Source organism: Bombus pyrosoma, linkage group LG3, assembly GCF_014825855.1.
Source record: "Bombus pyrosoma isolate SC7728 linkage group LG3, ASM1482585v1, whole genome shotgun sequence".
NCBI lineage: Eukaryota > Metazoa > Arthropoda > Insecta > Hymenoptera > Apidae > Bombus > Bombus pyrosoma.
In genome coordinates this window covers 6,113,500-6,134,721 of record NC_057772.1, presented here as the reverse complement: position 1 = coordinate 6,134,721, position 21,222 = coordinate 6,113,500, and the positions used below count along the sequence as shown (strand labels likewise).

Genomic DNA, 21,222 nt, shown 5'->3' with positions numbered 1-21,222 from the left:
TAGATTAATGTAAAAATCAAGATATTTGTAACATTATGTAGGTAATAATCAATTATATAAAAATATGTATTGGTTGTATTAAATTGTGTTAAATTATGTTATGTGTATTAATTTGTAGTTACATTAGGTACCCCTTCAATATTATCAACAGCTCGGTTTTCTGTTGGTCGAGGACATATTTGCTTTAAAAGGACGTATATATCCTCTGGAGATATTTGAAGAGTCAATAATTCCAATATGATTCTGAAAGAATAATTTCTTGAAATCACAATAACTTTGACTATTATCAACTAATAAAAATAAGATTTTATTTTTTATATTTATTTATTTTTTACGGCATTAACAAATTTTGCACTTGTTGCGTTTAGATAAATATTACATTTATTATGAAATGTTGACATTTATAGCATATAAGAGCTTATCTATATAGCTATATCTTACTAAAGCTTTCACATACAATCGTATAGGTTATATTTGTATAGTTCATAAATTATTACCGATAAACTCCTGGAACTGCTGAAATCCCTGCTAGTTCGGCCAGTGCTATCAATTCAACTTGATGAGCTTGTGGAAACGTCATTCTATTATTAAAAAAAATCTTATGATACGGAAACAGTTTGCCGCGTAAATCTCTCCTTCTGCACAACGCTGTAGCAGTGTCGCCAATAGCTTTTTTAGTAAATTATGGTAACAGTGATCCAAAATAAATATAAATTAATATTTTATATGAATAATTCATACATTTTATTGCATTTAATTATATAATTTATTATCTGCATTACATACATGTTATTTAATTATATGAAATTTATATATATTTATACAACCATTATTTAAAATTACATAAAATATTTTATAAAAATAAAAGTAATCACTATGAAACTTTAAAGAATAAAGATAGAAAAACAATGAAAAAAACATTGACATTCATGAACTGAGTATTGCAAGAACTAAAAATATGTTAGAGAGATTGAGATTAACCTCGCTATTTTTATTTAAGAAAAGTGGGAAAGTTAATACATTTGCAGCATGCATCTGGTTTAGAGATAGTAAAAATTCATGAAAATATGATTAAAAACTTTATTTTGGTTGCTTTATAATTGGGAAAAATAGATATAAAGTTACGTGTACCTGTAGGAACTTTGGACTACAGATTATGTCTAGGGCAATTGTCGTTTAGGTAACATGCTGATTTAAAAAAAAAAAGAAAAAAGGAGAAAAAATGAACTCAAGACATGTCAAATATGTTACCAACGAACAGTTGCAAAAAGAAAGAAGAAGTATCTTAAATCTACACTAAGACTAACACTTCATTAAATCTAAATTTATACGTTGGTAACAAACGTGATATAAAATATAATGTTCAGTACGCATCGTACGTGCTATTTCTCAAATGAACATCGAAAGATACATGAAAGCTAAAACGTCCGTTTTTACTTTGCATTTTTATCATCAATGCGATATTATTTTAATGTAAAAGAATAGGACGTAGTTAAAAAAGGAAACGAAAAAGGAAAGGAAAATAGAGAAACGAAGCAAAAATGATGAAATTATAAAAACACTCGAATAGTCTACAACTTAAAGTTGTTTAACATATAAAGCTGACCATGAAACGAATCTTACGCATGGCACACGGTTAACCAACCTTTTAAAATTTTACGCTGAACAACCCTGCTAACACGTATAAAATTATGTACAGCATCACGAAATACAGTTTTGTGCTTTCTTCCTCGTTACAAGAACACATACCAGCTAATTCTGGTACCATTTCTTTTTTGTTTTTTTTTGTTTGGAAAAAGTTGAAAATTTTCGACTAGCGTACATTGTACGTCATGCATTGATTAAGGTCTAAAAAAAGTATCTGATATACGAAGTTGTTTATACCCAACATGAATTCCTGTTACGTTAGGATTTCCACAGTTTGTTCTTTGAAAGATACACATTAAATGCTTAATTTAGCAGGGTTAATACTCTCTATTTGTTTCCGTGAAGATTCACGATCGTTTGGAACTGACAACGAATAAAAGCAACGCGGTGATTACAGTGAAGCAACGATCGTCTCAACTTGATTCCTAATTTTTCCTTGTCAAGGTGCCCAAAGTCTTATGCTTTCACTCTTGTAAATACTCATCTTTCATGAAAAGCGCCGTTATCATGGCGATTCCTTTTTTTTTTCTCTTTAAAGAAATAAAACTTATTTTTTACAGATTAAACATGTTTTAGGGTCCTTAAAAATATATACTGTTTTCTCATTGTTTCTCCATTCCTCTTATCGTACTCAAAAGCGTGTTACCGCTCTCGCCTATTTTTGTTTTGACTAGATTCATTCTTAGTTAAAAGGGTATGTAATCTGATACCACGAATAAACGGAAGGTTTAGATTAATATATGCGCTCGTCCCTTAACCAGAACAAACTTCCGAATGTTCGTCCCACGCAGCAACCTGAAATTATTAATTTTATAAATAATCAATGTAATATAATTTGATTATTATATTTCACGCACGATATTTATTAAACATTGCATTTGAGATAAGCTTTAAATCTTACTTGGCATTCACGACTACAATACCACTGATGACCGCAGCCAGCACATACGAACTGTGCTACACGTTCATGACATCCTTGGCATCGTGGCGGACTATCTCTATCCTCTCTAGCATCCCTGCCACCCGAAGAAATACGAGTCTCTCTATCTTCGATTACTGCTGACTCTTCTTCAACATCGTCCTACAAAGAAAAATATTTTTAAAATGTATCTATATATCCCACATTAAATGCATAAATATGTATCCGATATTATAGTGTACACTTACCACATGAGACTGAACTGGAGTGTTGATCACTGGTGTTATCGTTATTTCAGTTCGAGCCTAAAGATATAAAAGTAAATGATATTAGTACCGTTAACATACTAGGCTAATTTGTATATGCAATATGAGTAAAGTTTGATTTATATATATAAAAAAAAAAAATAAAATACCTTGGAAGAAGATAGGAGGTCACTGATAGAAACCGGATTAGAGCCTTGATATGTCTGCAAAAGGTGCTGGGTTGCCGCACTTTGCTGTGGCATGGACGCGGCGGCTGTTGGTGCATTCCTTTCTCTTTCAGGTGCGGTGAGTAATCTAGCTAAAGTAGGTGAAAAAGTAGTAGGTCTTGGAGATTGTGATTTCGTGAGAATTCCATGAAGTAATGAACCGCTCTGTTGAGGTGGAGTATTTTGTGGCGCTGGAGATGGAGCGACGGGGTGAAGCGTCACATCCGGATAATTTTGAGGAGTTTTTACAGGTTCACCTGTAACAATTTTACATGAAAATAATTAATAATTTGCTCGATACTTAACATTTATGAAAGAGTTAAATCAATTTCTAGACTTGGAACCCCAAAATTTTCCTTTAGAATAAGGTCCTTTTTTTTGTACGGCTTTGTACGCAATTACATACCTTGTTGTTGACTTAATTTGGCAAACTGCACAAGCACATCCTTAAAGCTCATAGAATTATTTGGATCAACCGTGTTTGAGTTGCTTTTGCAAGAGTCTGTGCTAGAAGGCCTTGAATCAACGTTGTGACCCGTTTCGACCATAGCTCCACCAGCTCCAAGACCAACATTCACCGAATTTCTCATTCTTCGACCTCTGTAACAGTTCAAGATATTTAATTTTTATAAATCTCACAAACACGAGCAATTTCTATTCCCGGAAACGTAAATCCTTGTGCAAACTTTGTTCAAACATAAAATAGTAGAAATCAATCAATCAAAAGATCTGACAGGTCTTTCTGATTTGCATATTCCGATATTCTATGCTTACCTGCGCGGTACCGTTTCAGGATGCCTGAGTCTGTAATCAGCAATGATAGATCTAACGTCGACTATGGCACCTTGTCGACCTTCGCCGATTTGTCTATTCTCCGGACTAAGCGCTTCTGCCTGTTTCCGGCCATTTTCTCCACTTTGTTTGGGTGGTGTCGATTGGCGTTGCGATGCTTGTTTCGAGCCCTTTTCTCTTTTGAAAGCCGGCGAATCTTGAGAACTTTCTTCAGGTAGATCTTCCTTAGAGCCGAAACTCAATTTTTCTTTGGATACGGGTGTAGTATTACCGCTACTTTCCCATTCAGGACCCAGCGCTAAACTAGCTGGTGGCAATGTGTCCGCTAATTGTCCGTTACCCTCCATAAATCCCATAACTTGTCTTCTTCTCTCAATTCTCAGGTACGCTTCCTCCTTTAACTTTCTCATGCTCAAAATCTCGTTCCACTCCATTTCTTTGGCACGTGCTAACTCGTCTAGGGCCTATTTTGCAAAGAATAAGAACGGAAATAATTAAGTACCCAAAATACCTCTTGGATATCGCGTTATGCTAATATTAGATAACACCTGACATCTCTTGAATCTAATAAATGTAAAACGTCTGACATACGTTGGATATCTGTATATAGTTCCTCCTATTAGAAAGTACTTACTATTCTCTATGTACATATATAATAAATATCAATTTAATATCCTCTACAACAATAATCTAAATATAATTAAATTCGATTTTAACTAATAACTTACGACTAAAATGTGAAACTATATTTGTTCTTTTCTAACAGTTGATATAAATGTAATTGATGTAATTTTGGAATCGTTTGCACATATCAAATAAAATTGAAAGCAACGAAAATTATTTTTGTTCTTCTCTTCTATCAATCGATTCAAATGTATAATTCTGGAATTATTGGAACATATTAAATCTAACGGAAAGCAACGAAAAACAATATTTACCTGAACTTCGGCTCGAAGTTGATCAGCCCTCGCAGCAAGTTCTTCCGCGGTAACTTTTTCACAGCCAACAAGAGACGAGATATACTGTTCCCTCTGTTCAGTACAGAACTTCTTCGGAGTGGAATTCCCATTTGACGACAGCTGTCCATCCGTTGACTTTCTCTTCCTGCTGCCTTCCGTTTCCGATTTCGTGCAACGGGAAACTACGGGTTTCTGTTGCATCGTCTCCGCCGAGGACAGGCTTTTGCTTGCTACTTCCGGTTCCGAATCACAGAGAGGTTCTTTTTTTATCGACGTGGATCGAAGGCATTCGATGGTGGTTGGAGCGGCGGCAGTTTCTTCTGGAAGAGCCGCTCCATTCTGCTGACTTTGAGGAACTTTTGGCGAAGACCTGGACAATTCGTCGTCCCTCGTCTTCTCAGCAGAATCCACCTTCTTCCCATTACCAGCCGCACCTTCCATTGCGTGCATCTTGTTTAAGCTGTAAATAAATGTTTTCTCCCATGAATAAGCATTTCCTCAGCGTCCTTCGAATATTTTATGTCGTTGGCCTTGTACTACTCGCTAAACTCTGTTGTTTAACTATGTATGTATTACTTATATGCGATTCTTCAATTTGTCTTTTCTTTTTTTTTTTTTTTTTTTTGTTAACATTATAACTAATAAGAGAGTATAAGAGATTGCTATAATCGTGACAATGTGACTTGCAGTGTAACACCTTTGATACGATAAATAGTTTATTAAACGACATTTAGATACTAGTTAAGATGAAGTTCTTATTATTTTTTTGACACTTGAAATTGATTACAGTACAGTACTAGGATGTCGTTTATTTGTTGATTAGTAGATAAGTCAGATTAAAAGTATCCGTGATGTAACGATGACATTGATAAACTTGATAAGTCGGTTAAAGCTTACTTTGACCTTGCATAGAAAATAGTTGTCATTGAATCCAAGGACGTCCAATAGAAAACATCTGGTATACATCTATATTATCATTTTCATGATATCTTGCATCGTGCATACAAATCGGCCACGCGTCCGAAGCAACGGTGTAATTAGCCGAGTTGCATAAAGGACTCTTAAGTAAGTGCAACAAATACACTGTCTTCATTGTACTATGAGAACATCAGGGTTTTATTTAAGTTTTATCTAGGTATATCCGATAGATAAACGATATATTATATATTAAAGTAATATTTTTGTTTAATAAGAGTTCTAAATACAATCTCAAAAGCTAAACAACGGTGCGATAACTTTGTCACTTGGCAAAACAGCACAATATTCATTTTAACTCTACAAAACGCTAACAAGTTACACTAGTTGTGGAATAACTAGCGCACAATTATAATTACAATCATTATATAAGCGTAGTTATGTATGCTAGTTAATAGAAATTTCAACTTATCTCCAGACATCAAAAACAAACATATTGTATTACAACATTATATATTACCAGACAATACTATTTTACATGTATATATATATATACGCATATGTATATGTATGTAATATAAAATGCACGAAACACCAATCTTTAGTGCCCTTTAATTAAAACATATTATTTCTTACTTAACATAAATAACCTAGGTACTATATCACGAACAAGTACCTATATTATCATTACTATACGGAAACCTCCTATTCGATTTATTTCTTAAAATCACTGAAAATAAAAATTAAATTTCTCCAGCAGACCACAGAAAATCTGTAACATAAATCTATGAAGTATTTGTTGTAACTGTGCGCCCTCGATCGATATTCGGACGCGGATGAACGAGTGGAAAGTGGGGTTGCTCCCACGACGAAGATGACCCACGGTGGTCTTCGTAACGCGTGCATGGCCGTTCTGCGTTTACCCTCAGCAAGAGGCACGCTTACACGCGCACTAGAATAGAAGGTTGACCACACAGTGGGGTTAACGCTTTCGCGCTTCCTATGCGCTCCACTGCCTGCTTCCAAGAGAGACCGCTCCTCTACAGGAACGTATCTACTCTCTATCATTTACAAATCGATAAGTCCATTTGCAAAAATCTATACTATCAAGCACTCAGAAATTAAAAGTATTTTTAACCATGTTACGATCTCTCAAATTTTGTATTTCCATTTCCTTCTCATTTTAGCAAATAAACAACATTTGTTTATCACAAAATAGTATAATAAGAGATCATGCGTGCCAATAAGACTCGTCTCCATATTTTGGTCAAAATATTTTTTAAGATTAGAAGAATCCAATTGGTCGAAAATGACACAAAGCTGCTGCGATCTTCGAAATCTATGTTTCGAGATCTAGCAAACAAAAAGGATTTGAATGTTTTAAGAAAAAGTTTAACACGAAATTGAAATGAAAAATCATGCACAACGATAAGATCTTTTCCACATTTTCTTCGAACTCCGAATGTGATATGATATGTTAAAAAGAAGCTCTAAAAATTTTTTAAAAACTTTCTGCGCTTAATCTTTTTTTTTGGTATATCTCTGAATAAACTATAATTATTTGGAAAAATTATACATGTGCTGTTTCGTAATTTTCACTGCTATTTATTGTAACTATTCGTGGAGATTTTTAAATACCATAGCAATATATAGAATTAACGATATTCTTTATCGATGATAAGCGGCAAAATGTAGTGAACTATGAACTTCGAAGTATTTTAGTATTATATTTTTATACGATTATTTTTAACATATTAGTATCCCGGATATAGGTGCCACGGGAATATATTATATCAAAATCTTATTAGCTGTAAACATATGTTGTGATTGTTGATGAAGCTAGTAACACGCTGAAAATTTAGGTTACGACCGTAGCTCCGAAGCAAACGAAACAAACAGGTATCAAAAATATAAAAGCTCGCACAAGCCTGGAAGGCTTCGTTCCTAAAGTAGACGATTGTGTATTAAATTATGAATTTAATGATTGGAAAACACGAACAATAAAGTATTTATATCTTCTTAAATACTAATGGGTAAAGCCTCATTAACATGTTGTTGCTATCTAACATAATGTTAGTTCGTCAAAATATGACTGTTGATATTTATATGGAAATGTAGTTGTAAATTTAAATTCGATGAAATAAATTACTTTTTATATTTTTCAGAACTATTCCTGTTTCTTGTTCTAACGGACACTTGAGAAAACGTCTATCATATTAGTCTTGTCCATCAGCTTATCAAATATTACATTTTATTAATATTATTGTTATAAAGGAAGGAAACTTCAAGCAAACTATTCCCCCCGATCACGAAGCAGAAAATACCGTTTTCTTGTAATATCGGTACTCGCGACAAAATAATTTGATCAAATGAAAGCTGTCAAAATGATAAAACAATTAAGGATATTAATTCTACGTTGATACGTTGAATGTCATGCAAATTTTATATATTTTGTCTTGGAAACCGCAATAGATTCAAATATGCCACGACGCAATATGTAATTTTTTCAACATATTTTCTATTTGCACACTTTTCCTTGATAGTCTTATCTAAACTATAATTTCCTAGTCCGTGAAATTTATCTTATTTTAATTATTTAAAAAAATTAAGCACCGTGAGTCGCCGATGACCACCGTACCAACTAACGTGTGAAAAGACGAATTTATGTCAGTTCTATAATACGTTAGAAAAGGTTAGATTAATGAAAAGTAAACATTGTGAAAGAAGAGGAAGTACGAAGTTGCAGAATCGTCCAAAATTCGAGGCTACGCCTGTGTCTGGTTTGGTACGAGAGACGCGGTGCTTGTGTGATCGTTCGTAAGAGGGGAGGAGGTTCAGAGGGGGAGATTGCACGTGAGAGAGGGAGACAAGACGGTAGAAAGAGAGGACAAAAGAGGGGGAAAACGAAGTTCGTTGCACCCACTCGCGTTCACTGCACTTTATAGACGCGGATATAGGTTTCGCGGTACCAATTCTGAAAAGCGAAGTCTTCCTCGAGTCTTCGGGGCTTTCGATCGAAATAAAAGGATTACCGTTAATTCTAATGCGTCTAATCAACTCACTTTACGCTAACTTAGTTGGAATTTCGTCACAGGAGGGAGGAATAATTTTTTATTGCTTGCTACACACGATGAATAGAATAAATCTTCGCACCGACTCCTTTTTAAACAGGTATTTAAACAGGTTTATATAATATAAATTAATTTAAATCATTATTAAATTTTCAAAGAGTAGTTAAACGTTAAAGTTTCCAACTCTGGAAATAATTTTCAAATACATTCCTATTACACGTGCCAGTAAAGTGTTTAAATAATCGCAGGCCAACATATTAAGAACTTTAAAATATAATTTAGGTCGTGATGCTTATTTTACTATTATTCTCTTGTTCGTCCTTTTTTCCAGGTAGAATGTAACAGGTGGTTACTGGTCGTATTGACTTTCGTTTTCAGCATTTGTGCACTCGCCAATAATCAGATACCGTTCACTTTAACAATTACCCATATAAAACGATACCATACATTTCCTAAATATGTTCATATACTTAAAAGAGTGGGAAAAATTCTGTTTACGAATAACAATACTACCGATCTACTGTCAAACGTAAATCTATTAATTTGATTGTTATATGGCATAACTAGAAGAATCTGGATATTCCCCTACTCACTCATAACTAATACTGCATAAGCCTAAAAGATATCAAACAGAGGGAGCTGTGAAATAATATTTGATTAATTTTTTACTCGGAATATCTTGACGAGAATATTTGAAAAAAATCAGCTCCAAGTACCTGCATGATCCATACTGAAACCCGATGTTTTATTTACTTTGTATCAGTACAATGATATTCCATTGTCATGATTACCAACATTAAATTCACCATTTTAAATACTTCTTGGTTAGAAAATGATAACGCAGGAGGGAAACAGGCACCAAATCACGTTACACTGCACTAACTAAAGGATTTGTATTTCGTTCGGGTGTCGTACCTTTCACGCTTTCCTTGGCTTCACGAAACGGTAATAGAGCATAGAGCTGTTTAGCTGTGGCGATAGCGAAAGCGAAGGAGAAAGCGAAACCGGCCGGCAAACCGTAATTGAAATCTTCTGGATGAACGAATAAGCGAATAAAACTGGGAAAAACTGTATCGCCAGAAGACATGAAAAATATAATCATTAGTATTAATTTCAACGTTAATCATGAGGAGCTTATAAAGTAGCGGTACACGTTGTAAAGTCGAACTCGACGTCCTTGTGCAACTCTCACGCAGTAGATTCAAAGGAGAATAACGACAGGATTAATATCGATCGCGTAATCGAGGTCACGGAGAGGTTATTATCGATGCTATGGATTTACGAAAAGTATCGAGGTTAAGGAAACGCTTTTCAAATAAATACACTATCGAAATTAATAGCATACTGCTTGTACTACGAGTTCGATAAGACACGCGATTTTTCAGGAAATACAGGAAATATTTAAAAGAAGAATGTAATATTACTTCACCACGTTTCACAGGGGCAGAATCATGACACAAGAGCAAGATCAAAATTTTCTTTAAATAGCTCCATGCGACTAATATCTTCCCCGAACCAGTATGGTAATGACTGTCACGAATCAAGATGAAACACAAGCTATAACTGGTCCCTATATCGGTCACGAGATAGCAACTTTCACAATTAAGATCTTAAAAAGAAGAAAACAATCGATAGAGTTAGCGTCGTTATTGTCCCGCAGATTGTTTTGCACGAGACAAAATACGAAATTACAAAGGCTCTACGATTCTCACTTAACTGTCAAACTGCTAACTTGCTCGAATTTTACGAAACACATGAAGTCGGTACATAGAATTTATGTTTACCAACATACACGCATAAAATACACCGTACGCAAATCGTTAACCTACGCACGTTAGACGTATATATCGGGAAAGTTGAGCAGCAGATTGTTACATCTTCTCGGAAGTAACCCTCGACATCGAGAGGTGGTTTCCGGAGAATTGGAGCGGCGCGTATCGGCAAAAAAAAGAGCTCTCGCCACGAGAAACCGTTGACACAGGAACCAAGTGGCATAAACACACTTCGTATGCACCGTTCACACTCCACTTGCACTTTTCACCGCTGCCGTTCGCCGGTCTCGGCAAATCCTTTCTTTCTTCGACCCCTCTACCCCCGGAGGTAGCCGGACGTAGTCGATCGGAGCCGATCGTAGCCAATCGGCCGCGCTTCGCGTCTTTGCACCGTGGCGAAACACTCGCCACTTGCCACTCACTCTCGACGCACACCGATGATTCCCTTACAACGGGTAGTAAAACGTTAAAGATCATGAAAGGTCATTCGTCTATCGCGAACAAGCAAAAAGAAAAGAAAGAAAAATGGCAAGCTTCGGACACGACAAAACAAGCGACTCGCGAAACGAGCAAAGATCGAGTATGATTATTGCCGCGGTTGGTAAGCCGGTGACTGTAGTCTCGTAATCCTTTTCATCGCTTTCTCCGAGGCGTAGTTACTTGTCCAAAGGCACTTGCACGTTTCACGGACGAAAGTTCTATGACCGTACCGGCAACCGCTAGCGTGTACACGCAGTTCGGACGCGGAGCCTGTTTTCGCGCATTTACGGTTAGACGAAGGACGTCTAACCGACTATAACTCGCGCGAGTAACGCGAATGCCGTCGTGTACAGAAGTCGAAACGATAAAGACGGATGATCGTAGAAACGTAGAGACATAGCGAGAGAGGAAGAGAGACAACGTGAGGGAGAGAGCGGAGTGCAGCAGGTCGGCCGGCTTAGGTGGGGTTGCCGTGGTTAATGCGGTGGCTCGAGGGGCAGGAGGGGGTGGGCGAGCAGATAGAAGCGCGCGCGTGTGCGTCCGCGCCTAGATTGGGCTAGGTTAGGTTAGGTTAAACGCTTGCCAGGGAACCTTGCAGCGGCGTCCTACTTCTTCTTCGCGAGCGAGCGCGCGCTTTCGTCCTCCGTCTCCTCCTACTGCCCTCTACTACCTCCTCTGTTTTATTCGAGGTTGTTATAGTCCTATTCGAACATCGTCGTTTGCGTGTACGATTAAAACCGCGATATTTTTCCTCAAAATAGAATTTTTCACGCGCACACTTTGTGCAAGCAATGTCGAAGAATAGTTAAATCGAAAAACACTGATATTCCATTGCGATACGATAAAATAACCTATATCGTATCGATGATACGAATACGAGCAAATTTTTAGACTTTACACTCTGAAAGATGCGAACGATTTAAAAAACTACCGGGCAAATTATACTCGTAGTCGTGTTTCTTAGTAATTATAATTATAACGATAATACTAGTTTGTCCGGATTTGTGATGCACATAGGAAATGGAGGTTATATATAACACAAGGAAAAATAAACCGTCTAAAATTGGAAAGTTAGCAACTTTAAGCGCGAAGAAATTTAATCAGTTTTATAATTTACGGCGATGAAAGACCATAAAAACAAATATTGTCGTTTAAAACTGGAAAATAAATTAGAACAATACTGGCACAGGTCGATGTAAGCAACACACGATCTACGGAAAGACACGACGGAAAGGTCGACTTCGCGACGCGAGTGGGGGAAGAATACGAAGAAGGAAACCTCTGCATCGTCGAAGTTGCTATTATTATTGACATCGAATGATTACGAGAGAGAGACTCTTCCGTTTTTTTTTCTCCTTCTGAAACACGTCGGAAAGACTTTCACGGGAGCAAGGAAAATAAAGAAGGAAAAGAACGATTTTGACCTTCGCTTTGTCGCGAAATCGTTCACCGCTTGGTATATTTTAGAGCCTTGCGGTTAGAAGAAACCATAACCAAGGTGGAACGATAAAGCAAAACAATTCGCGTGTAGCCTATTTCGTTTTTCCTCTTGTTTTCTAGGAATTTGATTCATGTATTAGAAAGTAGTAAAACCCAAACAGGTTCTTTACTATAAACACCTCTGCAACACATTTAAGAATATATAAACACAGGATCCCAAATTTTAAACAACGTTATAACAAAACTGCTAAGCTACATAAACACTAATCAGAAACAGATATTTTAAGATGTAGTATTACAGATTTCACAGTCAGATACTTTTAATCTATTCTAAATATATCCACCATAAATTGTATCAGTAAGAGAATCACACGATAAATGCAGCGAAACAATGTTCATAACTAACGTGTTTTTCCCAGTAACTAATGATGGTAACGTGTAACTGATCTCAATAAATTACGAGATATGGTTACGAAATCGGTCGAATTTCTGGAAATTTCAGGGCGACACGATTAATTACGAAATGACAGAAGAGTAAGGAAGAGAAGAAGGAAACCTCTATGTTAGTGAGACTTGTGCTATTGCTATTATTATTATTATTATTATTATTATTATTATTATTATTATTATTATTATCATCATCATCATCATCATTATTATTATTGACATCGAACGGTTACGAGAGAATGTGCTCTCCCGCTCCGCTCGCGTTCCTCTCGACCTAATTCGCGAACGCTGACGATCGGAGGAGCGTTCTCGCCTGCTCGAGGCGTCCCTGAGCGCCAAGGACGTTCTCGGGCGCGTTGGTGAACCACACGCGTTCAGGTTCCTCGAAATATTTCACAGAATCAAGCTAAGCTTGAATCTCTCCTTCTCTTCGAAGGATCTCATCGTTGCCCTTAAACGATCAATGGTCCACCGTCTCCTTTTCGTGACTAATAAGTTGCTATTTTTGGACAAACCAGTAGAAAGCGATAAAAGATAGATAGGACGAATGTGCCAGGAAATTGTTTCGAATGTTCTGCTTTAAATAGAAACCGATGCATATAGAAATAACTAGGAAAAAGATTAAATATACGTAGATAGTTTTGAGCGAGTTTTCCAAGTGAAATTCGTAATGTCGAGCTTGTCGAGAAGTGGAGCGATTTATCGAAACAGTTATCACGAGGCGGTCGTATCGAAAGCGAGACGACTGCTCGAATGTTAGGACATGTTCGACAAGGCTAGGTGCATTTGCCAGAAACGAGCCGGTCGTCTCGTCCCTGACCGCGAAGGCCTTTCTCGAACGTTGCTGCATCGGTCAGAGGTTGAATTAGATTAAGTCAGGTCTAGACTAGTCCAAAGTTCTGTCATCGTTCGACCAATAGCTGGCGTCCGATTTCATTGAATTGTTAGCATTGCATTTCCTTGTTCTTATGCCAATAAATAAAGCAAAAAACAAATTCGGATCGTTCTCCATAGATCTCAGCAATGCGCGATTACGATTGTTGATCGTCGAGTTTTCGAAATACTCAGCGACATTGTATGAAATTGACGACGCTGTACTCCCGACATTTCACTGTTAGGTGTAAAGATTACTCGAACGACGCCGTTACCTTCGCGTAAAAAGCATCCGTTAATTTAATAAAAAACGATCGATTCCTCAAATTCCATCGTCAAGAGGAAAAAATGGCCTCACCGTAGAGGCTGAAAGAAATGGTTGAAACGCGGCGCGAGCGTGCGGGGAGCATGGCGCGTTATCCAATAACGAAATTAAAACGTCACCACTTTCGAACGATAATAAGGCGAGCACGTCTTCGAAAATATCCGAGAAGAGATAACGATCGGCGGACCATTAGCGTTTTGGTCCGTTGAAATTGCAAAATGCAGTACTCGATCCCGGTATTTAATTTAAGAGGATGAACGGTAATAAAAATCGTTTCGCCCGCGTTGGAATTCCCAAAACCAGTCACGTGTTTCATTGGACGACCATGATGCAAATGGTTCTTCGGGGGAACCTTGCACGCTCAAGGATTCGTGGACGAACCGACGAAGATAGCCGTGAAACTCTGCTCGATTCTGCGCCTTTTCCACATAAGATCAGGCGGCGTTCTACGAGAAACGACGATATATCACGAGGTGGAATGACGAAAGGAGGACGGTCGATTCTCGGCCCGAGGTCGCTCGTAGGTCAAACCGCCGTCGCGGAGACGACCCTGGTCGACTGTTTGTGCACCAAAGATGGTTGGGTCGTCGCCGATCGTTTTCTCGTTCCTTCCAGTCGACCGATTTTCGACAGTGTAACATGTGCAATTTCACCGGGTCGTCCTGCGAACGACGCCGATACTTTCCGCCACTCTGTGAACATCGACTGCCCGCATCGATGCCACTCGTGGTTTATGTCAATCATAAAATTATGAAATTTTTATGATAGATTCGTTGCTCAATATCGAAACTCGATAAAATTTGTAAAAAAAAAAAAACAACGCACAGTTACGTACAGTACGAATCGATTCTTGTTTCGGCGTTTTAACGAATTCTATAAAACATTTATTCTTAACCGATATATCTGTTTTATATAATTGTTTATGAAGTTGCGGAGGAATTAGCAAATTAATTACCTAATTAGATTGTGCTGGAACGAAAGAAGTAAGCTGACATTGAGGAGGATAAAATGAATACACGTCCTTGGTGATATCAGATTTGCGAATAGATGTACACTGGATGCGACAAGGTTTAAGGTAAAGTATCGTAGAAAACGTTCTACGAGAGACCTACAAAGTATTTCCACGTATCGTTATTTTGGATCACGACCGAAGCGATAACGATTCTCAGTATCGATAACACTCCGATCGTTGCCTTGTTTTTCAGATCGGAACGCTCTTGCGCGTTCTTCGACTTTTAGATTAACTACTACATCTACCTGCTTAAAAGAGGCAACGAGAATCCGTTAAAACCGCGCAAAAAAAAAAATGCATTTTGTGTGATATTTATCTTCTCGGCGAAGACGAAGATATTAAAAGAAAATAACGAATGCCCGCAAAATGAAATTTGAGCAGATACGCATTATCTGTTTGTAAAAACAGAAGCATTTTTATCAACCGGTCGAGTACAATGTAACGAAAACAGAGAGGTAAAAAGGATCAAAGGTGTAAAAATGTGATCGAACTGGAAGGGATAAGACGTTCAAGAAGAGCTTAAAACGAAGACAGATGTTGAAGAATTATCTGCATTATCTGCACGTGCGTCAGGGAAAAAGATAAAGACGTAGAGTTTCATTGGTCAACACGAACTAGTGGAGACCATATAGAAAGACGTCCAACATCCGTGTTTCTGACGCGTTCTCCAGCTCGTGTCTCGCTTACCTACGCACATTTTGCCGCTCAGCTCGGTATACATCATTACTTACAATGTACTTTTACGTTCATGCTCACAAGCAGATAACGAATCTTATTCGTAACTACGAGCTTCTTCTTAATGGCATCGATTCTTCTTTGTTTTATATATTTTAGACAGATTAAAAATTGTTCGTTGTTCGATTATAAAACTGGTGAAATTAAACATATCGTAATGATCTTAGCCTTGCAATTGTCTTTTGTTAGATGCATTACTTCGACACAAATTCGATCTCGAGTAATTTCCATGATTCGTATTCTCATTCCAGCAGTAACAGGCTTGCAACTGAATCACGTTACCGCAGAAAAATTAACGAGACCTTCCTAACTGTAATCATGTAATAGCTATTTTGTGCACGTAAAAAATTATGTAACTATCTTCGCGCGTATCGTACACCGTTAACTTGAATTTTATCGTTGCGAATCGAAATAAAATTTATATCTAACGCGTGCTGTCATGGAAAAAAATTATCGTAACGTCAAAGGAAACGTAATATCGTCTTCGAATTTAATACGAGTGTCCCTGTTTTGTTAAAAAGTCGAATGCATGACCTTGAAGCGTGACCTTGAAATTAAAGACCCGAAGAAGAAACTCGAAGTGGAAACCCGAAGCATCGAGTTTCTTCGTGATATGTACTATACAGTTTCTGTAGCTCTCATAGACCGAGAGAAAACAGCGAGAGTTACGAGTGATCCGTGATTGTGGATCAATGCGCCGTCGTTCCTACCAGAGGTCGCGCCGAAGGTCTTCTTGGTTGCCGCGCTCTTACTAAACGTCGTAATCACCAATGTTTCCTCTTTCAGCTAGCACGCTAATCTTTATTAACCTCGATTGATTAACTATTTCATTTAAACAACGACGTTTCTGCTTTCGTTAAATAAAAAGCCAGAAACATGGTAACACGAAATCTCGTGTACGATTTCAACAATGTAACGAAGAATATACAGACGATACGAAATACGATAACAATTCGTTACATATAAATAAGGAAGAATAATCGAAGAGACATGAAGAGATATAAACAATATAAGAAAGTAGAATGCCTTATCACTTCCGGTACTAGATTCGTCTTCGAGTTCCTTTATCGAGAACGTAATCGTTGGAACCGAGTGAAAACGACTCACCGTGGCGCGGGTTTGAGTCCGAGGGCAAGCAGTACGTCGATGCCCGCCATCTTTTGCTCTTGGTTCACTTGATTGCCACTCTTGGCACGTTGTTGGTGTTGGTGGTGGTGCTGCTGCTGCCGCCTTTCCGTGGCCGGCTGATGGTGCTGCTGCTTACTGTCAGACAGACCGTTCTTGCCGATCACTTTCTGGCCGGTTAGCATTTTAGCATGGGTGACCTTGAGGAGGGAGCGCTTCGCGTCCTCGACCAGCATCTTGGTGACCGGCTGCACGTTCACCGGCACTCCGATCGTCGGTACGGCACCACGACGCAACCTACTGCGCGCAGGAAGACCAAGCACTATATGCTCCATATCTTTTTCGTAAGAATCGTTGGTAAAATGCAAAGAGCATATACGCGCAGTCTGAATGTTGAACGGTATCTCGCCGTTCGAGAGGGGCACACGACCGCACGCACGCACCCATCGTGAACGCACTTCCGGTATCTGGGGGAATCGATGGTAACGGATACAACGACCGCGGGTTTGACGGTGACTGTTGCGGCACGTAGCCACGGCGCACTGCGGCATCGTAACCTCTTAATCCGTTGTCTCCTTCGTATAAAATGGTTAACGCTCACACGGTGTTTCGCGCACACACGGTGTTTCACGCACGCACACACAGTGTTTCACGCACACTCGACTAACACGCGATAACACCTCTCTACGACATCCTCGATGATAAGGTTGGAAATTCTATCATCGTCCAACATCCATCTTCACAATGTCATGATTTCCAGAACACCAACGTTGCTCTCATAACTCAGGAAACAACACGGAGTACTATTCTTTCACTTTAGAGCGTAAGTGGGCGTTTTGCAGCGATCCTTTGTTTCTGGCGATCGATGTACGCGTCGGTAACCAGAGTCTTCCGGTGCGAACAGATGCGATCCAATCCTCTTCTTCCTGGTGAACGATTCTTGAAATTGTTCCGATAGTTAATCGACGAAGCGTCGTTAACGGCGTGAACTTCGTTTACTTTGGTAGCGAACGCGTGACTAGATGCGTTTTGCCGGATGAGCTGTTTTGTCAGGAATCGGTGACACTTCGATACTCAAAACAGACGCACGTGGGTGTGCATGGATCCACACGAACACTGACAAACGCGGCAAAAATGGAAATGTTCGACGTTCAAATTGTTCGATCGGCTTCTGTTCGATCCTTTGGATGTTCCTTTTTTTTTCTTTTTTTTTTTTTTTTTAAGACACTGCACGTGTGTGGCCCGATAGAGGAAGAATCGTCTCTTTCCTAAAGGACGAGCGTGGCAGGCGGAAAATCTTGACCGATGCCGACGTGATATCGTAGAACGTGAGAAACAAGAGTGAGATGGTCACGCGACGGAAGCACTCTTGCGTACTCTGGATGACCGCGGGAGGTCGAAAGGGCATCGGTACCGCCCTGCGTGCGACGCCCTGCGAACTGTGGCTAGCGACGTAGAAGGGGACCGAAGATCAAAGAGCGAAAGAGAAGAGTAGACAACGAGGAGGCTGGAGGGGGAAAGGGAATACGGACGGCAGAGTACCAAAAAACGATGTGTGCGTAGGCCTCCGAGCAGACGCCTCCACTTCCTCGCGACTCAAATTCAAAACGTCACACGCACACGCGGTCGCGCGCCTCCTATAAATCGACCGTCCACCGCACGAGGGTGGGAGTTGTAAATTGAAGAAAGAGCAACAGCAACACGACGACGATGACGATCGGGGAAACGCGTGTGTACCGCATACGTCTTTTTCCGCAACACGTGCGAGAGACGGGTCCGTGTTGTCGGCGGAAGGTGTCGCCTCGCGTACCTTTCTCCGTTCGTGACGATCAGCGCTGTTTGATCGTGACGTTGATTGGTGGGCGGATCGTCAAGATGGCGACGGATGACGGTGGCTGAACGACGATCGTCGACGAGAGAGCACGAAAATCACCGAACTTGTCAGTATATACGACTCGTGGTAGTCACGAGAGAACACCAAGGGGCAATCGTTGCTGCTGCTGCCGCGTCTTCCTCTGTAACTGACTGAAGAACGGAAGAACGGAAACGCAGACGGTTCCAACTTCTACGAGGATAGTGACACTTTGAAAAATAAATACAGCTACCAATGTGTAACACACGATCGTAACGAAGCACTGAGTATTCCTGGCAGGCACCTTGCTAACTACTGAACGCGCGCTGCTTCTCCTTCAGACTGGCCGATCGGGTCCGGCCGTAGAACAAGAGACAGCCAGTGGCAGCTGCGTGTGCCTCCTCGTGTCTGCGTGAAACCGGTGAACCAATGATCGTGCTCCGATGCCGTCGCGGCAGGGATGACGAGTATTGTGGAGGGGGGACAGGGTTGGAAGGAAGAGAGACCAGGCAGACAGGGAAAAAGAGGGAGGAGGTCACCGCTACCGGCTAGGGTCCTTCAGGGGTTCGCTACCCCTCGAACCACGCGGTCCTCCTTGTCTCTGTTATCCGGTATAACCAACCGCTACCGATCTCCTCTCTCTCCTCGCCGTCCTTCTCGTGCGCTTTGCGACCCTTCTCCTTCAGCCACGATGCGCTTCCTCAACCTGGTCCTCACAGGGGCGTTAGGTTACGCGTACTCTTTTTCTCTTCATCTCCACGAATGGTTCGCTTTCGCTTTGTCTGCGACAACATGCTGAAGAACCCGCTGCTTCCTACCGACGACGACTATTGTCCAATACTGGGCAAACACGCGTTAAGCGTTAAAGAGAATCAGATTTTGCCTTTATGCTTCGTCGACTCGAATTTAGTCTCGGAAGAACACCGTCATCATCGGAAGGAAGAAATATGTCCTCCGCTTTCGTGTCGTAGACGCTTCTTATTGTAGAATCTTGCTTGGGATCACCATGGAAAATTTCGTTTCGTTTCGTTCCGTTACGGAAGGACTCTGCGTCCCATCAGAGTCCTACAGGAGGTCTTCTAAAAATAATCGAAGCGAGGAGTTCGATTACAGTAAAGAGCACTCGCGATGGAATCTTCGATCGAACTCTCCGAATGTGTAATCGCTTCTTCTAATACGTCAGCGCACGTACGAATGTATTCCGAGTACGTTCATTTGTCTTCGAATAGTACACTTTTTCAGAAACGTGAACGGTTGATAAAGTTAAGCTTTTAATTATTCCAACTGTTTAGCGACTATAGCATTCGTAGAAAGTTTCTTGCCGATGAATGAACATTCCTCTGGTAAGACCGTTTCGTCTAAATATATTACGCGTTTAAATAACGCAGAAAAAATATAGTACACACACCTGTATGCTTATTTTTAATTTTACCATAGCAGGTAAAATCAGTTGAAGTAAAAAAAACGCGAGTTTAAGTCCAAAGCGAATAGAAATTGGACAAATCCCTGCAAAGAAAAGAATTCGATAGATTTAACACCTTGGCGAACAAGGTGGTGGAAAGCATAGTTTCGTAGCTCAGCTGTGTATCGTCAATTTCCCGTAACCAGATGTAACCGAAACTTGAAATATCGTAAGAGACTAAGGACATGGAAGTTTCTTTATTAATTTGTAATTCGTTCGCAATGAAAAATCGTGAATCGTTAACACGCAATTTCAAAGCCGATATATTCAAGTTGTGAATACTTTTCAATTCCAGATCGATGTTCTAATCAATGCTGGCGAGCCTTGCCTATATTGTTTCATTTTACGCACTTTGTATCGATATTTCGACGGGATTCTATCGCATATCTGAGAATACAGTAGTATTCCTCTCCTATTGCCGCTAATCAGGTTCTCATGGCATCTTATGTGGCACAAAGGAAGGAGAACTTGACCCCGTTCGATCGCAACCGAACCGAAACTGCACGATCAATAAGTCCGGTTAATTGTGTGGATACAAGAAAATTCCGTGAACCGACCGACCCAGGATCGGCGTCCTCTATCAAATCATCCGAATCGATTTTAATTGTTCGAGCGACCGATGACAAAAAAGGAAACGCGGTCGAAGAACGAAGTTGGAGGAAAGCGTTGCAACAACGATTCTGGGACGTTTCTGTATTTGTTCAAGAAGATCGTGATGCTGGAGGGTCAGCCTCTTGCTTCGAGAAAAAAGCAAGCAAAAAGGGGAAGAGATCTGGCATTGAGCGAGGAATCACCGGGGATGTTGGCACACGACATCCCTCGCCCCTGCAACACCTTAAATGCTTCCAACGCTTCTAGATATTACTTAGAACGTGGCTGTAGCCACGAATAAAATGGAACGACTCGGTTCCTACGTTGACGCGT

General features: G+C 39.7%; 2 protein-coding genes across 3 annotated transcripts in view; both read right to left on the bottom strand.

Annotated features, from left to right (window-relative positions):
* Window positions 1-93: 93 nt before the first annotated feature.
* On the bottom strand, window positions 94-672 carry LOC122578010 (mitotic-spindle organizing protein 2-like). The gene is made up of 2 exons (XM_043749842.1): window positions 498-672; window positions 94-243 (listed from the first exon to the last, which is right to left on the bottom strand). The coding sequence occupies exons 1-2, from the start codon at window positions 578-580 to the stop codon at window positions 108-110; spliced, it is 219 nt and encodes a 72-aa protein (XP_043605777.1). The 5' UTR covers window positions 581-672; the 3' UTR covers window positions 94-107.
* Window positions 673-1,066: 394 nt separating this feature from the next.
* Window positions 1,067-21,222, bottom strand: part of LOC122566243 — a 33,420-nt gene continuing 13,264 nt past the window's right edge. The window contains exons 1-8 of one of the 2 annotated variants that reach the window (XM_043723220.1): window positions 16,967-19,676; window positions 4,769-5,249; window positions 3,813-4,294; window positions 3,445-3,638; window positions 2,982-3,295; window positions 2,815-2,871; window positions 2,549-2,728; window positions 1,067-2,442 (exon numbers count right to left, since the gene is read on the bottom strand). In XM_043723220.1, the coding sequence (XP_043579155.1) occupies window positions 2,401-2,442; window positions 2,549-2,728; window positions 2,815-2,871; window positions 2,982-3,295; window positions 3,445-3,638; window positions 3,813-4,294; window positions 4,769-5,249; window positions 16,967-17,535 (2,319 nt within the window). In that variant the 5' untranslated portion in view covers window positions 17,536-19,676 and the 3' untranslated portion in view covers window positions 1,067-2,400. Of the gene's footprint in view, window positions 2,443-2,548; window positions 2,729-2,814; window positions 2,872-2,981; window positions 3,296-3,444; window positions 3,639-3,812; window positions 4,295-4,768; window positions 5,250-16,966; window positions 19,677-21,222 lie in introns of those variants that run through there. The other variant, XM_043723219.1, reaches the window with a different exon arrangement.

Bases quoted from the DNA above. Each gene is read 5' to 3' on its own strand.
- LOC122578010 (XM_043749842.1), bottom strand. From the start codon at position 580: ATGACGTTTCCACAAGCTCATCAAGTTGAATTGATAGCACTGGCCGAA. The intron at 244-497 runs GTAATAATTTAT...TTATTCTTTCAG, and splicing joins GCAGTTCCAGGAGTTTATCG to AATCATATTGGAATTATTGA.